This window comes from Silurus aristotelis, assembly GCF_946808225.1.
Source record: "Silurus aristotelis genome assembly, chromosome: 14".
NCBI classification, from domain to species: Eukaryota; Metazoa; Chordata; class Actinopteri; order Siluriformes; family Siluridae; genus Silurus; species Silurus aristotelis.
In genome coordinates this window covers 5,434,218-5,460,714 of record NC_139587.1, presented here as the reverse complement: position 1 = coordinate 5,460,714, position 26,497 = coordinate 5,434,218, and the positions used below count along the sequence as shown (strand labels likewise).

The 26,497-nt window shown below is 37.7% G+C and overlaps 2 protein-coding genes and 2 long non-coding RNA genes across 7 annotated transcripts in view; 2 read left to right on the top strand and 2 right to left on the bottom strand.

The window, feature by feature from the left end:
- The window catches only part of aff2 (AF4/FMR2 family, member 2), a 255,571-nt gene that overhangs the window by 135,791 nt on the left and 93,283 nt on the right, over nucleotides 1–26,497 (top strand). For all 4 annotated transcript variants that reach the window (XM_083561461.1, XM_083561459.1, XM_083561462.1 and 1 more), the window contains exons 4-5: nucleotides 7,500–7,544; nucleotides 15,975–16,061. In XM_083561461.1, the coding sequence (XP_083417587.1) occupies nucleotides 7,500–7,544; nucleotides 15,975–16,061 (132 nt within the window). The remainder of the gene's footprint in view (nucleotides 1–7,499; nucleotides 7,545–15,974; nucleotides 16,062–26,497) is intronic.
- On the top strand, nucleotides 8,241–10,216 carry LOC310737284. The gene is made up of 2 exons (XR_014536796.1): nucleotides 8,241–8,694; nucleotides 9,835–10,216. It is a non-coding gene; the product is annotated as an uncharacterized lncRNA (long non-coding RNA).
- Nucleotides 16,527–22,075, bottom strand: LOC310737420 (uncharacterized protein; the record flags this gene model as incomplete). The annotated part of the gene is made up of 7 exons (XM_083561749.1): nucleotides 16,527–16,849; nucleotides 17,164–17,220; nucleotides 17,326–17,412; nucleotides 18,286–18,390; nucleotides 18,491–20,465; nucleotides 21,318–21,422; nucleotides 22,064–22,075. The coding sequence occupies 7 exons, from the start codon at nucleotides 22,073–22,075 to the stop codon at nucleotides 16,623–16,625; spliced, it is 2,568 nt and encodes an 855-aa protein (XP_083417875.1). The 3' UTR covers nucleotides 16,527–16,622.
- LOC310737283 lies at nucleotides 22,466–25,211 on the bottom strand. The gene is made up of 3 exons (XR_014536795.1): nucleotides 23,652–25,211; nucleotides 22,813–22,918; nucleotides 22,466–22,598 (listed from the first exon to the last, which is right to left on the bottom strand). It is a non-coding gene; the product is annotated as an uncharacterized lncRNA (long non-coding RNA).

Below are 26,497 nucleotides of genomic sequence, written 5' to 3'. Positions count from 1 at the left end.
TGTTAATGTTAACGTTTTGACAGCAAAAGGGGAACCAACACAATATTAGGCAGGTGGTCATAATGTTATGCCTGATTGGTGTAAGTCGCTCTGGATAAGGGCGAATGCTATAAATGTACAATTTGAAAATACAAATGGATGCCAGGAAATGTGGAAGCCGGTCATTTTAGCCGACTTTAGAACTCTATTTCTGGTTATGTTGTATAAATAAGATACCTGTAAGTCAGTCTTGGATAAGGACATCTGCCAGATATCATAACCGTACATGAACGGGTGTGTTAGTCACTCACTCACTCATTTCGTTGAGCCACAGTACGTCTGGCGTAAAAAAAAAAAAAAAAAAAAAAAAAACAATCGGCGCGGTCAATACAGACTGCAGCAGGAAGTGCGAGCCTGCCGTTTGTCGCATTGACTTCGGTTTTACGTGAACCCTCATATTATTGACTGTTTATTCATTTACCCGCTTCCCAGAGGAGAGCCTTTCACAGACTCAGACGTGCTTTGGAAAAACGTGTCGCTTTCCAATTTGCTTTGGAAAAAAATAACACAACAGTGCAGTCAAAAAAACGTCTTGATAGAATGTCTTTGTTTCATTTATTTGATGTCTTTATAGTCATTTGTGCGACCTGATATAAATTATTCGAAACAGATGTGGAAATTTATAACTGGATTACAAACACTATACGCCCAAAAGTTTGGTGACGTTTGGTACGTCATTTTTTTTGACCATCCAATTCCACATTTAGCTCCTGTTATAATAACCTACACTCTTCTTACAAGATTTTCCAGATTTCGTGGAGATTTATGGTCATTCAGGCGCAAAGTCAGGTACTGATGTAGGATACTCTAGATACTCGAGTCTGCAGCATGTGAAAGAGAAAGAGGGATATGTTTTATTCAGGTGTGATGTTGTACACATTCACTGTCTGAGACTTTTTTGTTGTTGATTTTTCAAAAGCATGACTCAGTCTACAGCATGCACGACTCTGACTGTAGAAGAAGGGCAAATGACCTGAGTGTCTCTTTCTCTCTCTCTCTCTCTCTCTCTCTCTCTCTCTCTCTCTCTCTCTCTCTCTCTCTCTCTCTCTCTCTCTTTTACTTTCTCGTTCCCCTTGTCTATATCTCTTTGTCAGTAGTTCAGAACTTCTGAATGAGACATGTCAAGATACAGAGCAAACATAACCCTATCTATCTATCTATCTATCTATCTATCTATCTATCTATCTATCTATCTATCTATCTATCTATCTATCTATCTATCTATCTATCTATCTATCTATCTATCTATCTATCTATCTATCTATCTATCTATCTTTTTTATTTTTTTGTTAAATTATTCTTTCTGTTATTGGTCAGGCGCTGAAAATATCCCCTCTGTCCAAGTCCATGTTCTTATTTTAGACATTTTTCACATTTTTGGATTGACTTGTTACAACACACACACACACACACACACACACACACACACACACACACACACACACACACACACACACACACACACACACACAGTCCAAAGAAAAAGAACTTCCTTTTCTCCTCTCATTTCATCTGCCTACTCATCTATACAGGACACGAGTCCCTTCGTAGGGCTGCACCAGCTGTCACTGTCGACTGCGTGCCGCTTGGTTTTTTTTCTGCCATCCATCATCCCAACCCTCCCATTTCCACACCAATCCTCCCGTCTATTGTCAGATGGAGAGACAGGTAGACTCATCCGTCCTCCCTCCATCTCTGTCTCCGTCTCCGTTTCCGTTCTCAGATGGGCGTGTTCGTTTGTTCGTTGAGCCACTTTTCCACTTTTTAAACATAATTTCCACAGGGCTAAGTGCTGTGTGCAGCTCCTCACTTTGATGGCTCGTCTTTGTTTAGTTTTTTTGTTCTTTTTTTTTTTTTCTGTTACTCATAAGGGAAAAAAGCAAACGCATTTTATCCGCTGTTCCACGGAGAAAATGCGTTCATGCCCTAGTAATTGCCACCACAATAACAATTCTACAGTTTTTTCCAAAATTCACAACAATATGTCTTAGAGTTTCCATGCATTTTAATAATCATCATCATCATCATCATCATCATCATAAAACACCAAGACTGACAAATCTATCTATCTATCTATCTATCTATCTATCTATCTATCTATCTATCTATCTATCTATCTATCTATCTATCTATCTATCTATCTATCTATCTATCGCAATGTCTATCTATCTGTTTGTCTATCTGTTTGTCTGTATATATGTCTGTCTGTCTGTCTGTCTGTCTGATTGTCTGTCTGTCTATGTCTGCCAAGTAAAATTCTAAAAATAATTATCTTTATCATCATCATCATCATCATCATAAAACACCAAGACTGACACATCTATCTATCTATCTATCTATCTATCTATCTATCTATCTATCTATCTATCTATCTATCTATCTATCTGTCTGTCTGTCTGTCTGTCTGTCTGTCTGTCTGTCTGTCTGTCTGTCTGTCTGTCTGTCTGTCTGTCTGTCTGTCTGTCTGTCTATGTCTGCCAAGTAAAATCTTTGTTCATATGTTGTTTTGTTTTCATAAGCTGGAAACAAAACCCTGTGCTACATGTGATAAATGAGAAAAGACACACTGATCTGACTTGCTGTGATTAAAACCAGCTGCTTTGTTCTTCTTGTGTATGTCAGGTTTTTCGATGATGTATTAACACACTACAGCTGTAGCTTCGTTTTTCTACTTTTTGGTCACTAATTTCAATATTGTAGACAGAATGTGGAAGAAATAAACACAAAATCATTTCTGGCTTCCTGCAGGAATGTTTTTGTTGTTGTTGTTGTCGTCGTCGTCGTCGTTTTATTCACCTGTTTCTTCTCAACAATGTTTCAATGCTTTTTCATTCTCATGAGACCCTGAATATCAGAGAAAAAAATAATTTGCAAAGCCGTTCAATCAGTCCCTAGCTGCAGGAAAGTTGCAGATTCCTGGCATACAGCAGAAATAAGGTTCTCAGCTGGACATCTTTTTTTTTTTTTTTTTACAGCAACTCTGAGGAATATGAGAGAGAAAGGTGACTGACTAGCACTATCACTGTGTCTGTTTCCTCGGGAAAACCTTCTCTTATCCGTGAAATGTCGCAGTAGCATTTGCATGATATGGCGTTCGGGTTATTCCGTGTGAACTTTGATAAGAGCAAAGCAAAACGGAAGAAGGGGAAAAAATTGCTGGCATAAACAATTTAGCAGCATGCACCCATCCACTCTTTATACAGCCCACAAGCGATATAAAGCAGCTTTGCGTTCGGCACACGATGTCAAAAAAAAAGAGAGCGAAAGAGAAAAAAAAAAAAACGCCTTTTAGCGTCTCGGCTGGAATCGAAATGGGGTTCACCACAGGTAACTTTGAAATGAACTCGAGTGTCAGAGCAATAGGCTCGCTCCAGCACACTCCTAAAATTAGAGCAAAGAAGGACAATGCCTGAGCAACATCTGATTAGAGCGGCTCAGGCCGAACATTACGTTTCTATGGGAACAGGATATTATGTGCCAGCCGTGACAAAGTTTATATCTGCTGTCCTGCTGCATTTACTTATTATTATTTTTAGGTTTTTTATTTTCACTGTGCTGTCTGGCATATATTTTTATATAAAACAGTGTATTAAGTGTATAGGAAGTGTGTTTATCTCATATTGTGACAGAAGTTTGACAGAAGGTAGACAAATCAAAGTCAATTGGCTATTAAAAGCAAGTGTCTTACCTTCCTCCTACATTAATACACCAGGTGCTAAATTTACTGTAAAGCAAAATACAATAAAGTACTGTAAATTACACCTTTAACCGCCTCGAAGAAAGAGATTTTCTATCTATCTATCTATCTATCTATCTATCTATCTATCTATCTATCTATCTATCTATCTATCTATCTATCTGTCTGTCTGTCTGTCTTTCTGTCTGTCTGTCTGTCTGTCTGTCTGTCTGTCTGTCTGTCTGTCTATCTATCTATCTATCTATCTATCTATCTATCTATCTATCTATCTATCTATCTATCTATCTATCTATCTATCTATCATTCTATCATTCTATCTATCTCCATGTCTGTCTGTGTGTCTGTGTGTCTGTGTGTCTGTCTGTCTGTCTGTCTGTCTGTCTGTCTGTCTGTCTGTCTGTCTATGCATCTATCTGTCTGTCAGTCAGTCTGTCTGTCTTTCTGTCTGTCTGTCTAAAAATAATCCAACAGTTTGTCTCTCATTGCAGAAAGCATAGTTTTACAATGACAAGCAATTTTGAGGGCTTTTATTGACTCTTTAGCTAATGTCTCTCCACATATTACCCAAATGTGTTTTGGATCATGTGATCTGCCCATAGAGAGAAAATCACATTTTCGATATTTACATAAAAGATACTTTCTTTTTTCCTTTTTCTCGTCTTTCTCTGTCTCCTTATTACCATTGCTTGGTCTTTTTATCCCATCAACTAAAAAAAACGGGATGGCTGTTTAATTGCACATGCTAATAATTAGCTGAACCTGTTAATATGTGGAAATGATGCGTTCTGCAATTGTGGCGTATGTAAATTTGAATAGTAGAGATTGTCTTTAAGGGTGAAACGCACAATAAATAATTCAGTGTCATATCTATAGACATTTCCCCCCCTAAAACGTTCTTTTAACTTTTCCACACCCTGGCGGTTGGGGACCTCTGGCCTAATTAGTCCCTTAATTATAATGGGAATTGAGCTACTGCTAACAGCTCTTGCTAATACCAGGCAAAATAAACTGCTGAGTTGAAATAAGATGCTAAGCTATATATTATGCTAGGTGGTTATCATTTACAAGCATCTAAAACACAGACAGACAGACAGACAGACAGACAGACAGACAGACAGACAGACAGACAGACAGACAGACAGACAGACAGACAGACACATAGACAGACACATAGACAGACAGACAGATCTATCTACAGATCTATAGATTTTCAAAACATTTAAACATTTGTTTTCAAATCATTGGTTCTGTTATAACAAAGCTTTATTAATAAATCAGAGATAAAGTTAAGTGAAAAGCACTAGCAATAAATGAACAGCCTCTTTGACCAAGGAACTCCTCAGCTGAAGGTGGGATTATTTTTTCTCCCAGTGTTTCATGGCAGCTGGACTGACTGGACAGTTTCCCCCTCAGGCTATTTGACTTTTAGAGCAAATGCCGTCTACCTTCGACGCTACGAGTGCACTGATGTCATCATCCAGCCACAGAGTGTCTCTCTGCAGCAGCTCTGCTCAACTCAAGTGCTCTCGATCGGACTAAATTGTGCACAAAAAAAAAGGAAGCAGGAGCGAAGAAGGGGGTCTTCTCCAAATAATTATTTGCCAATATTTCACCAGTGCAGTGATATGGCTGAAATTTACATAAAATAACTAAAAAAAGAAAAGAAACGCTCTGAGCGTATCGAATCGACCGTTATTAAGCAATAGTCAGGTCCCTGATGCGCAACTACCTGCGCACAATTACTCAACCGGACACTTCTCTGTGTTTAATTACTATTTTTCTCGGCTTGTTTAAAAGAGTTGGTGAGTTATTGCAACATGTATACTCGCTGACATTTCTCTCCCTTATGATGGGATGATGCAAGCTGGTGATTATCTAGCTCCCAGCATGCCTGTGTGCAATGCACAAGCCATAAAGGTAAAAAAAAAAATTACACTGGCCTAATTTCAGCCTGATCTGTCTTGAAATAAAAAGGATTTCTTTCAATTAAATGAGAGTACATCCCTAAGAAGAGGCAGGACACATAATTCCAGCTTTCCAGACATTCTCAGATTTCACATGTGGTTCTTTTGAAAAACTGTTCCCACAGAGTTGGAGACACACAATTGTATACAGTAGGAAGTTTTGGATACAGTGGTATGACATTACTTTTCATTTACTTGAACTAGCAAACCCTAAACATGTTCCAGACGAGTGGAGGAAATTACTTTGGCAAATGAGGGCTACATTTTCAATAAAATGTACACCACTTTGCCAAAAGTTTTGGGACACCTGGTCATAAGTATGGAATGCGCTTTATAAGCATTACATTCCACATTCAGTCCCAATTCCATTATAATCCTGGGGAGATGTTCTACTATATTTTGGAGTGTGCTTGTGGAAATTTAACCACAATGGTTCCGATTCATCCCAAAGTTGTTTAATAGGGTTGAGATCAGAGATCTATAGGAGGTCACTCAAGAGCTTCCACTCCAAACTATGTACAGTAAAGCATATCTTCATAGAGCTCGCTTTGTGTACAGAAACATTGTCATGCTGGAACAGGTTTGGGTTTCCTAGTTCAAGCAAAAGCGACATTTTATTATACCGCATCCAAAGACATCCTTTACAATTATGTGCTTCCAACTTAGTGGTTACGGTTTGGAGAAAAACCAGATATGGCAAGGAAAGGTTAGGTGTCCCAATACTTTTATCCATAAAGTGTATATACAGTACTACATGGGAATTTATATGTAATATGATTTGTAATCTTCCTGTGGGCTCACCACCTGCAGGAGGGACCGTTAGGGACGGTGCTGTGAGGATTGGGCAGCAGTCGAAGGCGGGGGCCTGCTTAGACTGCTGCCCCCGCGACCCGAATTATGGATAAGCGGGAGAAAATGAATGAATGAATGAATGATTTGTAATCGTTTTTTCTTAGTTGCTTTCTCAAATAATACATAAATTGTGCAAACCAGTAAATGCATTTCATTACAAACAGCACAACACATAGGTACTTTTCTCAAAAGTTCGTTTGTGTCATCTCATTGCCATGAAAATGACAAGTCCTTTTGTCATTGTTACCAAAAAAGATCGAAGTGCAAATGTACACATTACGATATGTGGGAAATTGATTGCAAGAGACTGGACAGGATTCACACTTTTGCTGTACTGTACTAGTGTTTTTTTTTTTTTTCCATTTTCTAGTTATTTTCAGAAATTGTAATTCTGTGTTTTGCTCTGTCTGTCGCCACGAGATTTGACCTGTTTTAGAGAACTAGTTGAAGATCGGTTGATCTGATGCCGTTCACTCGCCTTCATTAGCGCCATTCAAGATTCATCTGCACAATTCATCAATTTAAGACAGAAAAAAGTTGAATAGAAATTGAAGCTTAACACGTGAAGACATCTGGTTTAACCGTTTTGCATTCAATGACTTGTGCAATGAGTTGATGCTGAGATGTTTTGGGGGTTAAGGCTATTCAAGTGAGAACCAGTCTAATAGGTTTTGTTCAACACGACATTAGCAACCGATAATGTAGGAAACAGCCGACAATTTTACACAATCAGTTGAATGAATGCCCCAAAGCATTCGCAAATTTGTGTAAAGCAAGGAGACTCCATGATGTAAAGGAAGTAGTTTTGAGAATTTCATTTCTGATCTGAGAAACGCTCCACTGTGAGAAAAACTGTAATATTCTTGTATTTTCTCCGTATTCTGCATATCCTTGAGCATTTTTACCATTTTAATGAGATTTCTCTTTTTGTTTTTGCCCTCGTACAGGTCAGTCTGCCCAACGACTCCAGCTGTGTGGAGGAGATTTTGCGGGTAAGTGAATAATTGCACCTGCACTTTTCTCTATTAGCCACGGTGACACAATGATGTCTCTAGCAATAAAAGCGTATAATTCATATTAATACAGAACACACAGAAGAATAACTATCACTTTTAATGGATTTGCAGTAGGAATTCTCTTTTCTTCTGCTTTTTAGTAAATGCTGATTTAGTTTCGTTAGCGATGTCGTCGGTCGGAATGCAGCTCTGTGGATCCGTTTATCCCGGGATCGAGTTACTATGGGTTTTTTTTTTCTCTGTCTTTAGTTTACGTCCTGTTCTGTTAAGCAGTGTTTCCCAGGCAACCTTGTGTGCGTCTGTCAGTCAGAGAGCTTGCAGAGCCGGGCCGTGACTCAGATATGACTCACGTTCACATTGCACTGCGTCAGTGATGCCGAGAGAGACGCCAGCTTCGGGCGCTCGTGATATCAAACAGCTAAAGATTTCTTTATAAGAGAAAATCGCTGAATGGTTTTAGAAGAAATCCTTGATTTGAGAAAAGTGCTATTCTGATGGATTCATGGCGAAGAAGCTGTTAAGCCGGGGAAACATTTAAGTCAATGTCAGTTAGTAGAGATGCACAGCAGGTGCATTAGTTTACAGTTCTTTATTTTGCAGGTGATTGTATACAAGTCTGCTCTTGGATTTAAATCCATAAGCTTTTAAACTGAGATTCCTAACTCTCCGAAGGTGCAGTTCCTCTTAGCAAGAACAAGATCCATGCCACTTTACTTCAGTTTAACAAAGGCTAACGAAGACAAAACAAAATTCCCCACCTCATTTAAAAGCATTTCTTGTTTTTTTTCCTCACTCACTTGTGCATGCTGATAAATGGCACGACTGATTTACATTCAACCACAATCTCAAAACTCCAGACAAGGCAAAGCTCACAAAGAGCTGAAAATGACCAAATGACAACAAAATGGCAAAATAACGACCCCATTAATGTCCTGTAATGATATTCTCGTAACGTAGATAAGCCACTACAGCGCCACCTGCATTATTCTATTAACTCGTAAATTTATATTCAATCTGTGCAAGTAATTAACATGAATAAACGATTTAAACATAATGTGTATATAAATCTCATGATATTTATCTTTACTGTAAATACTTGGGGAGAAGGTTGAAATAATGGAAAGAAGTAAGAAAGAAAGAAAGAAAGAAAGAAAGAAAGAAAGAAAGAAAGAAAGAAAGAAAGAAAGGAAGAAAGAAAGAAAGAAAGAAAGAAAGAAAGAAAGAAACAAACAAACAAACAAACAAACAAACAAACAAAAAAAACAAACAGTAAGAAACAAACAAACTAAATAAATAAATAATTAAAAGAAAGAAAAAACAATCAAACAAACAAGGACATAAGAAAGAAAGAAAGAAAGAAAGAAAGAAAGAAAGAAAGAAAGAAAGAAAGAAAGAAAGAAAGAAACAAACAAACAAACAAACAGTAAAAAACAAACAAACTAAATAAATAATTAAAAAAATAAGAAAAAACAATCAAACAAACAAAGACGAAAGAAAGAAAGAAAGAAAGAAAGAAAGAAAGAAAGAAAGAAAGAAAGAAAGACAAACAACCAAGCAAACAAACTACAGAAAGACAAAAATATGAACATACAAGTGCAATTTATAGAAAGAAAGCAACAAACAAACAGATTAGAAAGAAAGAAAGAAAGAAAGAAAGAAAGAAAGAAAGAAAGAAAGAAAGAAAGAAAGAAAGAAAGAAAGAAAGAAAGAAAGAAAGAAAGAAAGAAACAAAAAAAAAAACAGTAAGAAACAAACAAACTAAATAAATAAATAATTAAAAGAAAGAAAAAACAATCAAACAAACAAGGACATAAGAAAGAAAGAAAGAAAGAAAGAAAGAAAGAAAGAAAGAAAGAAAGAAACAAACAAACAAACAAACAAACAAACAAACAAACAAACAAACAGTAAGAAACAAACAAACTAAATAAATAATTTAAAAAATAAGAAAAAACAATCAAACAAACAAGGATGAAAGAAAGAAAGAAAGAAAGAAAGAAAGAAAGAAAGAAAGAAAGAAAGAAAGAAAGAAAGAAAGAAAGAAAGAAAGAAAGAAAGAAAGAAAGAAAGAAAGACAAACAACCAAGCAAACAAACTACAGAAAGACAAAAATATGAACATACAAGTGCAATTTATAGAAAGAAAGCAACAAACAAACAGATTAGAAAGAAAGAAAGAAAGAAAGAAAGAAAGAAAGAAAGAAAGATAGAAAGAGAGAAAGAAAGAAAGAAAGAAAGAAAGAAAGAAAGAAAGAAAGAAAGAAAGAAAGAAAGAAAGAAAGAAAAACAAACAGTAAGAAACAAACAAACTAAATAAATAAATAATTAAAAGAAAGAAAAAACAATCAAACAAACAAGGACATAAGAAAGAAAGAAAGAAAGAAAGAAAGAAAGAAAGAAAGAAAGAAAGAAAGAAAGAAAGAAAGAAAGAAAGAAAGAAAGAAACAAACAAACAAACAAACAAACAAACTAACTAACAAACTAACAAACAGTAAGAAACAAACAATCTAAATAAATAATTAAAAATAAGAAAAAACAATCAAACAAACAAGGACGAAAGAAAGAAAGAAAGAAAGAAAGAAAGAAAGAAAGAAAGAAAGAAAGAAAGAAAGAAAGAAAGAAAGAAAGACAAACAACCAAGCAAACAAACTACAGAAAGACAAAAATATGAACATACAAGTGCAATTTATAGAAAGAAAGCAACAAACAAACCGATTAGAAAGAAAGAAAGAAAGAAAGAAAGAAAGAAAGAAAGAAAGAAAGAAAGAAAGAAAGAAAGAAAGAAAGAAAGAAGAAAGAAAGAAACAAAGAAACAAAGAAACAAAGAAACAAACAAACAAACAAACAAACAAACAAACAAACAGTAAGAAACAAACAAACTAAATAAATAATTAAAAATAAGAAAAAACAATCAAACAAACAAGGACGAAAGAAAGAAAGAAAGAAAGAAAGAAAGAAAGAAAGAAAGAAAGAAAGAAAGAAAGAAAGAAAGAAAGAAAGAAAGCTTTATTAATTTGTAAAGCAAAAATGAGCTGAATATGAACTCATGAAAAAAAGAATAACGTTACACTTGAATGAATGAGAGGAAAGAATAAATGAAAGCGTGTGATGTGATGTGATAACAGTAATCCAGATGTACAGTGATTTGCAGCTGGACCGGAGTATTAAAGTGTAAAAGCCTCACCTCTTTAACACACAAGACTCTGAAGCCTATCTGAAGGCTCTGCACTGCACTGGTTACTGGTGCTTTAAAAATGGAGCAGATGAAAGAGGTCTGATCTGCTTTCCTCACCTCGGCTCTGACATTTTCTCTCAGCCTTGTGCTCGTGAGCGCTCCAGCCCTCGGGGCCGAGTTTATCACGGCTCCAAATGTTTATAGATTGCTATTATCTCAACACAGAGAAAGGAACAAGATTGTATCTTACGCACAGAAACACGAGTAAACAGAAGGAAAAACAAAGGCACCGAGATTATTCAGTACGAACTGCGGATTTCGCAAAAAAAAACCCTGCATCCTGCAAATAACGCCGGGATGTAAATAATAAAAGAAATAAATCCGGCTCCTTGTGTGCTTGTTTAGCGTTGCAAGGGTGAAATATAAGTTTATGTATTTGCATGTAATATGTAATTGAACTGGAACAATATAACTAAGAGCAGCCTTTTGGTAATCTGCGTTATGTTTAACATCCCGCGCTCGTCTGTTTTGCTTTGATCAGCCATAATTTTTTTGCCTCATCATGTCCTACAATATGATTAGGAATATTACAGGAGTATTTTACAACAATATGTATATTAGGAGGAACCCCACCCCCCCCCCCCCAAACACACACACACACACACACACACACACACAAGTGCTCGAGCTACGTTCGAGCTACAGTAGAGGCCCAGGCATCTTTTTTTTTATCTTTGATTTGTAAATGAATCAGGATAAGAGCGGCAACGCGTGGCCCTTGAAGCCAGACACACTGATCCAAACACACACAATCACACACACACTATTTAATCTCACTCCTCTCACACAGCTAAACTGTAAATCCAAATAATCTTTGTTATTGTACCCAAAGACTCGGTGGTTAGATTTCGCAAACTGCTGTAGCTTCGCTTCTTTTTTTCTGCAATTTGGAGCAATTCTACACAAATCCATTGCTGGGATCAGGTTCAGTCAGGGTGAGGAGTGTGTGGAACTGTGCAAACCAGGAGAAACAACTTGGTGTGGCTGTAATTTGACTTTCGGATCTAAAGTCTAATGCCTTAACCACTAACCTTCACCATTAGGATTTCCCACTTGCTGATCGGAAATTTGGCAGTTCAAGCTCAACAGTTGGGCCCTTGTGCAAGGCCCTTACCCTTATCAAGGGTTGTTGTATTAAGACTCCAAATTCCTAACAAGCTGGGATTGGCGAGAGTTTTTGTGTGCTTCATGTATATGAGACATATAAAGGACGTCCACACTAATATGTTTTCATTTGAAAACGGATTTTTTTTTTATTTGGCCTTTTGTTAACGAAAACGTGAATTTTTGAAAACGCTCTCCAAAGTGGATCAATATGAAAACCCTGTTTTTACATCTCATTGTGGAGGCTTTAAAAAACGATGACGCATTCTTTTTCATTGCCGACGTTTCTAAGAGCCGAAAAGTAAACAAACGGCAGGCGGAAATGACGTAGCGAAGCGTCTTACTTTTTTGCTCGTGCAGTACAGGGACGTGAGCGCTTACAGACGTTTCAGTGTGGATGAGCAACTTCCAGTAAACGATTCAAAACGAAAGTGTGGACGTTTTTTCGACAAAATCGTCGTTTTTTTTTATTTATCCAGATCAGTGTAGACATACAGTAGCTATGGTGTGTTTGCTATTGTTTTTATAGTAATAGTTTATTCACAGGGATGTTGATGAAGCTATTTTTATTTTTTATTTTTTGTAACTGGTATGTGTTGTAATATTTTCAGATTATGTCAAAATCCTTACATTTTTTTCCACAATTCTACTTAATTCAATTCAATTTATTTGTATAGCAGTTTTAAGAATGCACATTATCCCTGAAAAGGTATGAGGAAGAAACCTTGAGAGAAACCAGACTCAAAAAGGAACCCATCCTCATCTGGGTGTCACCGAATGTCCTTGAAATATCTTGGAAAAAAAATCACAATTTAGGCCGAAAGTAATTATTATTTGTGCTGCATTTTATATTTTCAAATGAAATTTCTCTTATTTTTCATGACTCTGCATCTACAGCACAATAATGACTCTATAATAATAACTCTAATAGTGCAATTAATAAAACATTTTTATAGAAAAGATTTCCAGTAATGTTGCATTAAATGATTAAAAAGGCTTCTTTAAACAAATAATGAGACTGTAATTAACCTGCATAAATTCTTAAAACTAAATGTTACTGTAAATAAATACTATTTATCATAACGATGATCACATGCGCCATTGTGGAAAAAGTGAAAAGATTTAACTTTTTTGTGTGTGTGTGTGTGTGTGTGTGTGTATGTGTGTGTGTGTGTGTGTCTGTGTGTGTGTGTGTGTGTGTGTGTGTGTGTGTGTGTGTGTGTGTGTGTGTGTGTGTGAGGTGTTCAGCTGGAGTGTTTCGGGTTGTGTGTGTATCTGCTTTTTTATAAATGCCCTGAAGATTCATGTATCGTCTGCTGCTACATGCACACACACACACACACACACACACACACACACACACACACACACACACACACACACACACACACACACACACACACACACACACACGCACACACAGGCATTTGTGATGCACTGTTTAACTCTCAGCATGTATGAAGTGCGTCAGACTGCATTAATCCATGAGCAGCTTACATCAGGACCAACCCCCTACTTCACCCATTTATACAAAAACCTGTGCAAAATATAAAAAAAAAAAAAACGACTTGTAGTCGTACATAGAGATTTTCCTTTTCTGTTCTTTCCTTTTCTTTTCTTTTTTTAACCCTATTGTACAGACCCTTTTGTACAAATCCTATAGAAAAGTACTAATCACATACACTATATGGACCAAAGTTTGTTAGCATCTGACCATAACATCTGTTGGGTTTTTTTTGGAACGTCCATGCAACATTTATTCCTGTTGAAATAACCTTCACTCTTCTGGGAAGATGCTCTAATAGATATTGTGAAGATTTGTGTTCATTCAGCCATAAGGTTATTAGTAAAGTCAGGTACTGATGTAGGTGAGGTGAGGTGAGGTGATGTGAGGTGAGGAGAGGTAAGGAGATCTGGAGTGTTTACATTCATTGTAAAGGTGAATAGGGATGAGGACAAGATCTTCCACTCCAACCCATATATACATTTTATACAATCATGTGCCACATATGGCTGGAAATCCAGGTGCCATAATACTTTTGTCTATTATTCCAGTTAAAGTAAAATCCCTCCTTTGACATTTTGTACTTGAGTAAAAAAACTTCAATTGAATTCCCATCTCACCCTGACGCTCCGAATCCTTTCACCCCGATCGCTTTTCTAATATTTTCCAAAAGGGCCACGTTGAGAGCCCAGTTTATTGCCATGTGTTTATGATACAGTCTCTTCACACATTTGGATTCTTTCTAAATGTTATTTTGTCCTCTTCCCCTCTGGCCTGATCAGTGTGAGTCACGGAGACAGTCCGAGATAAATGAGGTGCCAGGTCTTCCGTACTGCCACCTCGGCGTTAATGCAAGCGATGAAGCATTACCTTTCATAAAAGCCGTGGATAATGCTACCGGCGCTGGAACCTTACTGCCCGATATGATGAATCTGCAGCTATTCTGTTGGTCAGCACATGAGCAACTTACGCACACACACACACACACACACACACTTGCAAATCAACATCAACACACGTGCACTTTCTTCTCAGCAATCTATACCAGACATGATTATTTATACAGTAGAAAAGAAGCTCATTGAGGTCGAGTCTGCTCCATCTCACGCATAAGGAAGTCCATGTTCAGAAAGCAGGGTCTGGTGTGAGTCTTTAACCACTCAGCTCCCCAGCACACCCAATATAGACATACCTGACACACACTGGATGTCCCATCAGAGTTACAGCAAATTAAATATTTTCTATTTTGTGAAGATTTGTGCACAAACATACGGTTGCTTTTACTATTACTACTTTTATTTCTATTTCTAAAATTTAAGGCTGCTTCTGTTATTATTAGTAATATTACTACTTAGGTGTTACTTCTACTATTGTTACTACTACTATTACTGCTGCTACCACTACTTCTATTACTACCTATACATGTTTCTACTCGTAATAGTACTACAACTACAACTGCTACAGCTACTACTAGCTAGTACTATTACTATTACTATAGTAATACTATACTATTACTATAACTAATACTTTTACTGCTACTTTTACTACATTATCATTAAAACTACTACTTCTTTTTTTTCTGATAATACTACGACTTCTATTGCTGCTACTACTATTTCACAACCACTACAAATATCGCTGCTACTTCTGTTACTACTAGAGCTTCCTTCCTCCTCCTCCTCCTCCTCCTTCTATTCATCGTGAAACTACTACTTTTAATTATATTGCATTTACCAATTCCACTACAATTAATGACAATATAGGGAGAAACATCCCTGTGTGTGTGTGTGTGTGTGTGTGTGTGTGTGTGTGTGTGTGTGTGTGTATACACCTGCATGGAGGATAGTAGAGAAAAATGTGTGCTCTAAAAGCTTAACCCGAGGGCTGCTACACACACACACACACACACACACACACACACACACACACACACACACACACACACACACACACACACACACACACACACACACACACATACACATACACATACACAGTGATATGCACACATGCACATTCACTCATATAAGACTAATTCGGTAGACATGCAAATGCATAAACACAAGCTTTTCTTTGTTGCTGTTTTAGAGCATAAACCTGGACACACATAAATCCACACACACACACACACACACACACACACACACACACACACACACACACACACACACACACAAACATTCGCACGTGTTCACACAGAGTCTGGAATCGATCAAAAAGGCCACATGAAAGACGAGCGAGAAACGTGCCGCGTACAATTACACAGGAGCTCAAGGAGCTGATTACACGCAATGCTTTTTTTACGCATGAATATGGATGAGTTTCTGTTTGCTTATGAGCAGCAGTAATTATAAAATTCTTTTGCCTCCATCTTTGTAGGTATTTCATGCTGATGTTGATATTTAGCATATGCAAACAGTGTGTGTGTGTGTGTGTGTGTGTGTGTGTGTGTGTGTGTGTGTGTGTGTGTGTGTGTGTGTGTGTGTGTGTGTCTGTGTGTGTGTGTGTGTGTGAGAAAGAGAGAGTAATTAAGCAAGTTAACCTGTGTGTACATTGTTGCCTTACAGGAAATGACCCATTCTTGGCCTCCGCCCCTCACGGCCATACACACACCAGGCAAAGCGGAACAGACCAAGTTTCCAATTCCCAACAAGGTGACATACACACACACACACACACACACACACACACACACATACCTGTTTTTGCTACTGGGTGGGGACACATGACAAAATGCAGCCTGGTGGGAACCACCCTTTGTGAGTGGTCTACAGACAAGGCAGAAACTGATCCACAGTCAGTTTACAGCTGTTATAACGGCCATCACTTGTAAACTTGAGTCCGACCCCCAGAAGACTGACCTGACATTTTACTTACTGCTGGGGACCCAGTCAGGTTGAAGACCCTCCTGGGGACCTGTGATGTAATGTTTTGATATGCTAATTATTGACGTCACTGTGCGTGTTTAAAAGGTTACCAATGGGGACCTCACCTCAAACTTTTTAAATCAGCATTTAAACACAGGTCAGCAGGTGCTCCCTGCTACCTCTAAACAACTGTACTGCAAATACAATACAATTCAAATAAATTGTATTCAAATAAATGATTCTTTGGCAAAGTTCGTTCTGACAACTTTATTTGTCATAGCAAAGGTGAAACATGGGTGTGGATGGACAAATGTGAACAAGGAGTGCCAAACTTTTCCATGAACACCTTTATTTTCTTTTCTCACACTCCCTCTTGAGTGCTGTGATTCGGTTCTTTATGTAAAATTTCACGGCTTCCCAGGTTCTATTCTGGAGCAATACCGGAGCTGACCTGATGCAGTCTTCACACTCTCTTTTCCCTGGTACCCTGCCAGATGTGATGAAATGTAGAAGTTTGTTCTCCACTGCCTTCACCTCATCTTCAGTCCATTTCCTCTTTTGGTTTTTTGACACACCTAAAAATGTAAATAATTTTACCTCAACTTTCAAAGAGACAATCTTTCACCTCACTTTAAAAAGCTGAGTGTAGAGTACACCAGCAACCAATACCAAGTAGTACCAGACCATTACTACTGAGGCCTAGAATACTTTAATATTCAGTACATCAGCAGGAAACTAGACTCCATTCAATGCAGCTGCTGGCTAGGTCGCCATATGTCACTTTCAGAAATACTGTACATTTAAAGTCTTATTAGAGACCACTTTAATGTAAAGTCGCAATAACTAACTAGGCAACTCAGTTCTGAGCGGTGCGGTCCTGACTCTTTACCTGACTTTGAAGGCAACTCCTTCTCCTTTACCGACTTGTCGCCAAATGAAAGTTCTTCTGGAAGATAAAGCAAATAAACACTTCAACATTTTGGGGCACTGTAAGCAAATGCATCAATAATGACTGTTCAAGATCATCCTCAGAGGACAGGTTTGACTTTACCTGTAGCTTTTGAAGGGGAATGACGTCGCTTCTTTGGCTGAGGCATGTCACTCTCCCTCGAAGACTTGCTGCCAACCGAAGATTCGTCTGAAGGACAGAAAATAAAAAGGCTTTCACCGTACACCATAACCAAAAGCAAGCAATTAAAAAAATACATATGAAATACAGGTTGTTCTAGGCAAGATAAGGCCAGACCAATCTATTCTCATATTGTATCGTTTATATAAACAGTCAAAGGCAGAGATAGCGATGGCCATGGTCTGAATTGGGCAGCATATTGACGTGGTCTGAGAAAGACAACTGGTCAGTCAGTCATGAGTCATGACACCCAGGTTTCTCACAACTGATTTGGATTCAGGTTGTCACTCTGTAAGAGGAATTCAGAGACCTGTTTGAAAACTGCTTTTTTCATAGCCTCAGATAAAAATGGGAAAAGTGAAAGCCGCCAATATTTTCTTAACCCAGCAGGACTGAAAGAAGGTTTGAGATCAGTATGCATGTTTGATGGATAGAGGACACAGCCTGTCCAGACATGAGCTTAGTGTAGAGCAGAGAGACTCTATGGCATCATTGACCTCCAGTGAGGAAAATGTGTCGATGTAGAGTTAAGGTGACCAATGAGAAGTGGGTGGGAAACAGGTTGCAGTAGAAATAGTGGTACCAGTAGTGGTGTAACAGAGAATGAAATTAACTGAATGAAACAGTGGTCAGAGATGTGCAGAGGCGTGACCAGTAGGCATTCAGTGGAACAGCTTGAGTGAGAAGGAGTTCAAGATCCTTACCTGCTTATAGTAAGTCAGAGGGCTGCAAACCTGTTTTATCAGGGACAGCCATACAAATTTTTATAATACAACTAGCAAAATCAATATCTTCGATCATTCTTTTTCATTGATAATAAAAATTCCTTATCATCATTGATAAGGAATTCTTTATCCCCCAGGAATTCACATCAGACCATACCTGTAGATGCTGAAGAGGAGTGACATCGCTTTTTCGGCTGGGGCATCTCACTCTCTTCATCCTCACTTTCAGACACATCACTATCACTACCTACGTTCACTTTCTCTGCAGAAATGCGTGTAAAAAAAACATTTGTCGTCATGCACCATGTAGAGTTTCTTGTAACTGAACTAAATGTCAATATATAATACATATAAGAGCTTACCATAAGGCTCAAGGTGAATTTCATCAAGGTTTTTCCCCTTGAATTCTGATACTCTGCCCTGTTCAAGGGCCATCAGCACCTTGCTGATCTTTGCTAACTGTAACGTCCCTTCAGGCAACCGGTAAAACTTTCTATGGACTCTTATATCATGTCCCAGAAAATCTGCTAACTGGTCCATCTCAGTATCTGTCAGATTAAGCACTTTAGATAAAGTCGCAATATGTTTTCGCAGCTTTGTGGATGACAGATTCTTTGGATGTTTGGCTCCACACTGGTGAGCAACCTTCCTAATGCATTCTGTGCCATGGTAGAATGAGTTCTCAGTCATGGGCTTTGCAAAAAAAAAATAATTTTCATCCAGTACACCACATGTTTGACGATTCTTTACAAGTAGCTCCATGGAGTCCATCATACTTGGGGTCAGGAGTATTGGCACCTTTCGGTCTCGCTTGCCTCTAATTTCGATGCGTTGGAAATGCTGACAGAGCTTCTGCTCAACTTCAGATAAAGCATCAGCGACATCGGAATGTAAAACAGATGTGTTTCGGAGAAGATACGAATTCAACCTCATTTTCGAAACTTCTCCTGCTCTCCTGCGATTGAACAGAATTACTTCACACAAAGTTATTTGGGCAAGATTTGACCAGTTCTTCTGACTTTTCTCAAGTTTGAGCTTTGCTTGGTACAGATTAGTTTGATTGCTGAGATGCATGTGCATTTTTTTAACATCCTCAGTAAAAGGGAGAAGTTCTGGAGAGTTCCATTTCGCTTCATGAAGCGTCTTCAAGGCTGAGGCTGACACACATTCATTCCATTTTGTGGCATACATTTGCTTAAACATTTTTACATGTTGGACATCATTTTCCTCTCCTGCGATCATTGCTTCACATTCTGCAATATCCGACATTTTTTTAATGTTGTGGCCCAGTTTTAATGCCAAAGATGGAACTGTGAAGACCTCATCTTCATCTCGGAATCCTGAGGTATCTTTAACAGCCTTGATAACATGATAGAAGTTTGCAGGTATGAAAAAGTCTTTAATACTCTGTAGATGTCCCAATTTCCTAGCACACACCAACAGCCTTCCAGCCTCACGCATTTTAGTTCTGATGTATTCGTGCTTGGTTTTGTCGCTCCCCATTTTGTTGCACAAGTGTTCTCCAAATTTGATGATACATGGATCACTTTTAACCGCCTGCGTTACTTCATCTTGCTTCATGTCGCTGATCAGTTTCCATAATTTTTTTGTTACTCCTTCAGGAACAGGCTGTGCGTAAGCACAGAGTGCTTGAACTCTGGATCTACCTTGTTTTGTGACCTCGCACTTCTTGGCCAGGTTGCACCTTTGCATATGCCTCCAAAGTGCTTTTCGTCTGAACAGCCCTTGGCAATTTAAACAGTGCATGTAGTCCTTGACATTCACGTGTTTAGCTGTGGTTTGCTGCCGTGGCACCAACACTCCTTTGCCAGCTTTTAGAACATGTGTGTTGTGTGCACGGTTCCCTTTATTCCTCAAAAGATCCAAATTAATCCTCCTTTCTTTAGAACTCTTTGGAAAAGAAAGAGCCTTTGCTACCTCCACCTCATTCTTATGAACTTGAGCCAAGTGTCTTGCCATTTTGCAGAATGGTTTGGAGCAGTAAAAGCAATACTGCTTTTTGTTAAACATTCTTTGGCCTTTTGCAGTCTTTTTCAGTTTCATCACTGAAACCTCTTGACTGCAGTCATTGTCTGAATGAGTCATTGTCTCCTTATCTTCAAGTGGAGAACATTCCTTGTCTTCATTCATGGAAGATGAGGAAGTACCAACATTCCCGTTTAATGTCACATTGGGAGATGAGGGACTGGACGAAGGCTGTGGAAGGCTCTCTTCAGAACTGCTCTCAGATTCAGGCACGTAATCATCTTCGCTGATGTCAATGCTGCTAACTGTATCATCTGAAGTGGAAATGATGCCCAAGGATTTTTTGGTAAGCTGTAAATAAAAAAAATATTTTATTGATTTAGTTTTACACCATAATCAAAGTGGATTTCTGTATGCAGGGTTGAATGGAAGTTCAGAGTATATCTAAGATTAAAATAAAATAAGCCTATAAACAAAAACACTTTGTACCACCTTCACTTTTACAAACATAGGGGCCTTAATTAGTAGTAACTACTACATTCTTAAAAAAAAACTGTACAAGCAAGCAGTATGGAGAGCGGGAGTAGCGCATGCCCATTGTGCTTTCAGACTGGCAGCATTTGCGGCGCACAGCTGAACTGTGGCATGTGTACTGCAAATACAGAAGAGTATCGTCCATTCTAGGGCTGAAATGATTCCTCGAGATTAAAAAAAAAAAATCATTGAGGCAGTCATTTGCGTCAACACCTTGTTTAGTCCATTTAACTGCACGCGGTCATGTTGCAGGAAGACAATTTTTATGTCAGGGTTAGGGGGGGGGAAGTAATAAAAAGTAGCATTCCAAAAATTGTAGTAGGGGTTCAGAGATAAATCATTAATTTGTTGATTTTAATAAAGACGCATTACATGGTAAAACGCAATGAATGAGCGTCATTCTTTGACTTTCATTTTTAGCTCATTTCAAGATCTTCAGGATGTTACACTGCACATTTAAGTTTCTTTTGCGGCAGTTTGCACATCGGCTTAAGATATACGAGCAACTCAATGAAGAAAGCACTATTGCGAAATGTTTAAAGGGGTTTTATATATATACTTGATATATCCGAAATACACCATTAAAACGTTAATAAAAGCTAATAGCGTAACAAATGGCAGAACGAGCTGTAACTGTGCGCGTCGATTTGTTGTTGCAGCACTACTTACAAATACACTGTCAGTCCTCTTTAGCTCCGGGACATCACAGGCCCTTGGTGATGGAGAAGAACTGGTCAAATCAAGAATTACTGTCTCTGCATCACTGTCTGGGTCCTGGCAAAAGAGATGAATATAAATCAAACATGTATGCGCAGATCAACAGTGGCTGCAAGGTGTATACAGAAATTACATATAATACCTTTTACTACCCTTTTTATTACCTTCAAAATATATTTTTTTAATACCAGCACAACTTCAAGCTGCAACTGTAGTGGCGTAAATAAAATAACTTTCCAAATGGAATAATATATTGCATCACAATGTAACAAGGTCATTATAACTTAACCAACACTGGACTCAAAAACTGCTCACAGAGAATAGAAATAAAGACATAAGAGGAAGGAGACATCTTCATAGATCATTAGTCAGTAAGTCTGATGTGTGAGCAATCTAAAAAAGAAGTGGCCGTGAAGTACGCATAGGTGTTATTAAAATAAATTAAGCTGATACATTTAAGTAAAGCAGAGGGATTAATCAAGATGTTACAATGGGCCTTTGTCCATAGTTTTTAATCAATGTCAAAAAGTAACAATTGCATAACAATGTTGGACATTTGAATGAACAGCTACCCATCAAAATTTGAACCAAATTTCCAAGTGGAAAATAAAAAGAGGAAAAATAAAACGTGGAAGCAACCAGATAATAATAAAGTGCAACTTTACACTGTAATTATGTAAGTATGTGACAGAATTCACTGCCTGTAACATTGAGCCTATGTTGAAGGTCATTGGTTAATTCTGTTATTTCCTTAAGTCAATGAAAACTTTAATTGACTGACTGATTGCATTATTAATATAATATGTCCTTACCAGATACTCTATTTTTTGAAAGTTAGATATTTAAGATGACTATAATTTGTTTTTATCTAATGTTGCTCAGTTTAAGCAAACATTTTTGTAATCAGCAAGTTCAAAGTAAGTACAGTGCACAGTATGAATACACCTGACCACATCTGAACATACATACATAAAATATATATATATATATATATATATAAAAAACTAAATGCAAGATAAAAATCCTCCTGGTCAGGTTAACATAGTGTTGTCAAATTCATATATATATATATAATTTTTTTTTTTACGTACACAAACTTACCGAGGATTGTTTGCTGCACATCAGCTGTAAGGCAAGGATGTCCTGCTTGAGGGGAGATTGGACCTGATCGTCTGGGGTCTGGTGAGGCATGATTGGGCCAACACTTGGTGTTTCCTCTGAACTTTCCTTAGCCTGAAATAAGTTAATATTTGATTTTATATTAATATTTAGTTTATGCAGGCAATGTTTTTGTACATATAATCCACTAGATTTCTATTCATTTCTAGGAAACACTCAACAGAATACAAGAACAATTTAACTACAATATTATACAGACTAAATGAGTACAGTGATTTAGGCTACTTCAATTTCCATGCATGAAATTTCAACAGGAAAATAGGCCTACCTTCAGTCTCCTGGCACATTCATCATGATGGTTTCTCAGTATTGTGATGCGACGTTCAAACCTGTCTTTGGTCTCCGTGCTGATCCCTTTGTTGGGTTGATTTGGTCTGTTAGAAAGGTGTAATAAACTCAGTAACTGTACACATACATCAAACAGTACACATGCTTTTACACAATGTCCAAACCGCAAGCCATCGCTGTCCCAGCTCATAATCTCACACTATTACACAACAGGTGCGACATTCACCAAGATGCGGCAAATGGCTATCAAATTAAGTGAAAATATGAACTCTGTCGACACGGGATTTTATTGTCTTTTGGATCACGAATACGACGACTGACGAAATAATTAATGAGCCCTTATTCCTATAAGGTGCTGATAGTGTAGCGCAGGCCTGAACTTGTGATTACCAACATCATTAACGTCTCTCTCCAATCCTAAACTTTTCAATTATGAACAGGACACGGTTTTTTATTATTTTCCATCTGTTTTGAGGTAAAAATTAACGTTCAGAAAAAGTGTCATTAGGTTAATGCCCTCAAATAAGCCGTTAGACTAGCTATGTCCATTAAGTATTAATGTGAAGACGATGTACATTACTGTCTAAACTATAAAGCACATCATATAATCAAGCAAATTCTTACCGAACTTAATTTAAGACGCAAACCAACAAGCTTGTTAGTTATGCCTGCCTAAATCTGTCCTTGCTACCTACAGCTAAATCACCTTTTAATTAAAAGCAATCGGTTTAATTGACGATATACCTCCTCATAGTACTACTATAAATAGCCAAAATGAAGTTTACCATGGTATTTATGTTGTAAAACAAACAGTCTTACCTTATTTTCTCCATGTTGCGTCCATTAGAATGATGATCTTCACATGTCGTTGTCATCTCAAAATGGCTGTGAATAAGCTCCTGCGTCTGCACTCCAATTAGTCTCTGCACTCCAATTAGTCTCTGCACTCCAATTAGTCTCTCCACATCCGAGCAAACTTTTTATAAACTAAAATGGCGGCCGCAGCTGCGTGATGTTAATCTTAATAATTGCGAAATGGGGACTTGAGATGTCAGGTGAACACACACTCTTGAAACTTCCATTGGGCTCATTGAGCCTTCTGAAAGGGGGGAGGGGGTTGGTTACGGTGGGGACTAAATATGTCAGGTGAACACACAGTTCTTGAAACTTCCATTGGGCTTCTGACAGACAGTCTGTTGCCAGCAGTGTTTTGTTTAGACCCTTACATGACATGAGCAAGCTGATTATGTTTTATGTCTGATGCAAAACAGAAGTGATGAGATCCAAATATCAAATATATAAAGGACATATAACAATCAATGTAAATTGTGTAAAAAAAAAATTGAAAGTTCATTTGTTTAATTCAACTCAAATTTTGGAACTCATGTATTAAATAAATTCAATGCACCTAGACTGAGGTACTTTAAGTCTATGGTTCTTTTAATTGTGATGATTTTGACTCACATTTAACAACAACCCACCCATTCACCATCTCAACAAATTAGAATACTTCATAAGACCAATAAAAAAATGGTAACACTTTACAATATGGGTGCAAAAATATGCATTAATTGATGCTTAACTAATGCACAGATAATCATGAATTAATGTATGACTCATGAAGAACTAAACCATTAATTAATGATTACTGCATCAGCACTAATGAACATCCTATATAATTAATAGATTAAGTAATCATTAAATTGTTATTGGTTAAATGTGTAATATTGTATTGATTCCTTAATAACATACTATATGAACTAATAGTGTAAATTCATATGTTAATTACCACAGTGGGTCAAAGTCATGCATTTCAACTTCCAGTTGTCTGCTTTAATTAAACATTAGTTAATGATTTTTCTAATGTATCATTACGTTATGACTTTACTTGTTGAGGCACATGACTATTAACTAATTGTTAAGTAATATGTCAATGTGGTTATGGCTTTTGAATACATTTTTAAATTAGTTAATAGTCATGTGCCCCAGCAAGTAAAGTTCTCGAATCATTTGCAAAACAGTAAATGCATTTCTCAAAACAATTTGTACAAATAGCAAAACACAATGGATTACCTGCAAAAGCCAATCTCTTGCACAAAATCTCTAGTTCATCTCTCAAAAGTAAATATCTGTGTCAATAAACATGTCAGTGCCATGTCCTTTTGTACGGATAAGACAAGTCAAATTGCTTAGTCATGCAGTGTACTCTGGAGGGATGTTCTCTGGAGGGAAGTTTTGATGACAACTGTAAATTGTAGTTTACAAATGTGAACATAGGACATAGGATTTTAGAAATGTGAACATAGGACAATCTCTTTAGGGAAAACTGTACATGTGGTGCTGTAGGAATTACAGTGCAGTCTTCCTATACCTCCTGACATTCCTGTCTGTTGGGCCACAAATTCTCATCCACATCACAAGGAATTTCTTCTCTCGCGATGCAGCATGGAAAGAATCTTTTTAGAGTGTCTTATACAGCCTCTGCAGGCCTTTACCAATTCAGGACAGATTTAGAAAAAAGTCTAATGGAAATGTATAGAAATATGCTTCACATATTATGACAACTTGTTCAACCATTTTGCATGTAAAGACTTATGCAATGAACTAATGCCTAAATGTTGTGGGGGTGAGACTATTTAACAGAGACCCATTATAATACATTTTGATCAACATGACATAAGCAACTGATAATGTAGGAAACAGAGAACTGTACATAATAATTTGCATGGACGTACCAAAGCATTTGCAACTTGTTCAAAAAAACGAGAAACAGAAATAGATAGATAGATAGATAGATAGATAGATAGATAGATAGATAGATAGATAGATAGATAGATAGATAGATAGATAGATAGATAGATAGAAAGAAAGAAAGAAAGAAAGAAAAATGTCCAGAAAAATCGGTTTTAAGTCTCGTCACGAAAGTTACCAGTGGAAGAACACAAGGGAGTCTAGGTCTATGGTGTCAATGCATTGACAAAAGACAGACAGGTAGACACAGCTAGGCAGACAGATAGACATACACAGCTAGGCAGACAGATATACACAGCTAGGCAGACAGACACAGCTAGGCAGTCAGATAGACATACACAGCTATGCAGACAGATAGACACAGCTAGGCAGACAGACACAGCTAGGCAGACAGATAGACAGACACAGCTAGGCAGATAGGCAAACAGACAGACAGACACAGCTAGGCAGATAGACAGACAGACACAGCTAGGCAGACAGATAGATAGACACAGCTAGGCAGACAGATAGACAAACACACCTAGGCAGACAGATAGACAAACACACCTAGTCAGACAGATAGACAGACACAGCTAGGCAGACAGATAGACACAGCTAGGCAGACAGACACAGCTAGGCAGACAGACACAGCTAGGCAGACAGACACAGCTAGGCAGTCAGAAAGACAGACACAGCTAGGCAAACAGATAGATAGACACAGCTAGGCAGACAGACACAGCTAGGCAGACAGATAGATAGACACAGCTACGCAGACAGATAGACAGACACAATTGGCAGACAGATAGACAGACGCAGCTAGGCAGACAGATAGACACAGCTAGGCAGACAGATAGACACAGCTAGGCAGACAGACACAGCTAGGCAGACAGATAGGTAGACACAGCTAGGAAGACAGATAGACAGACACAGCTAGG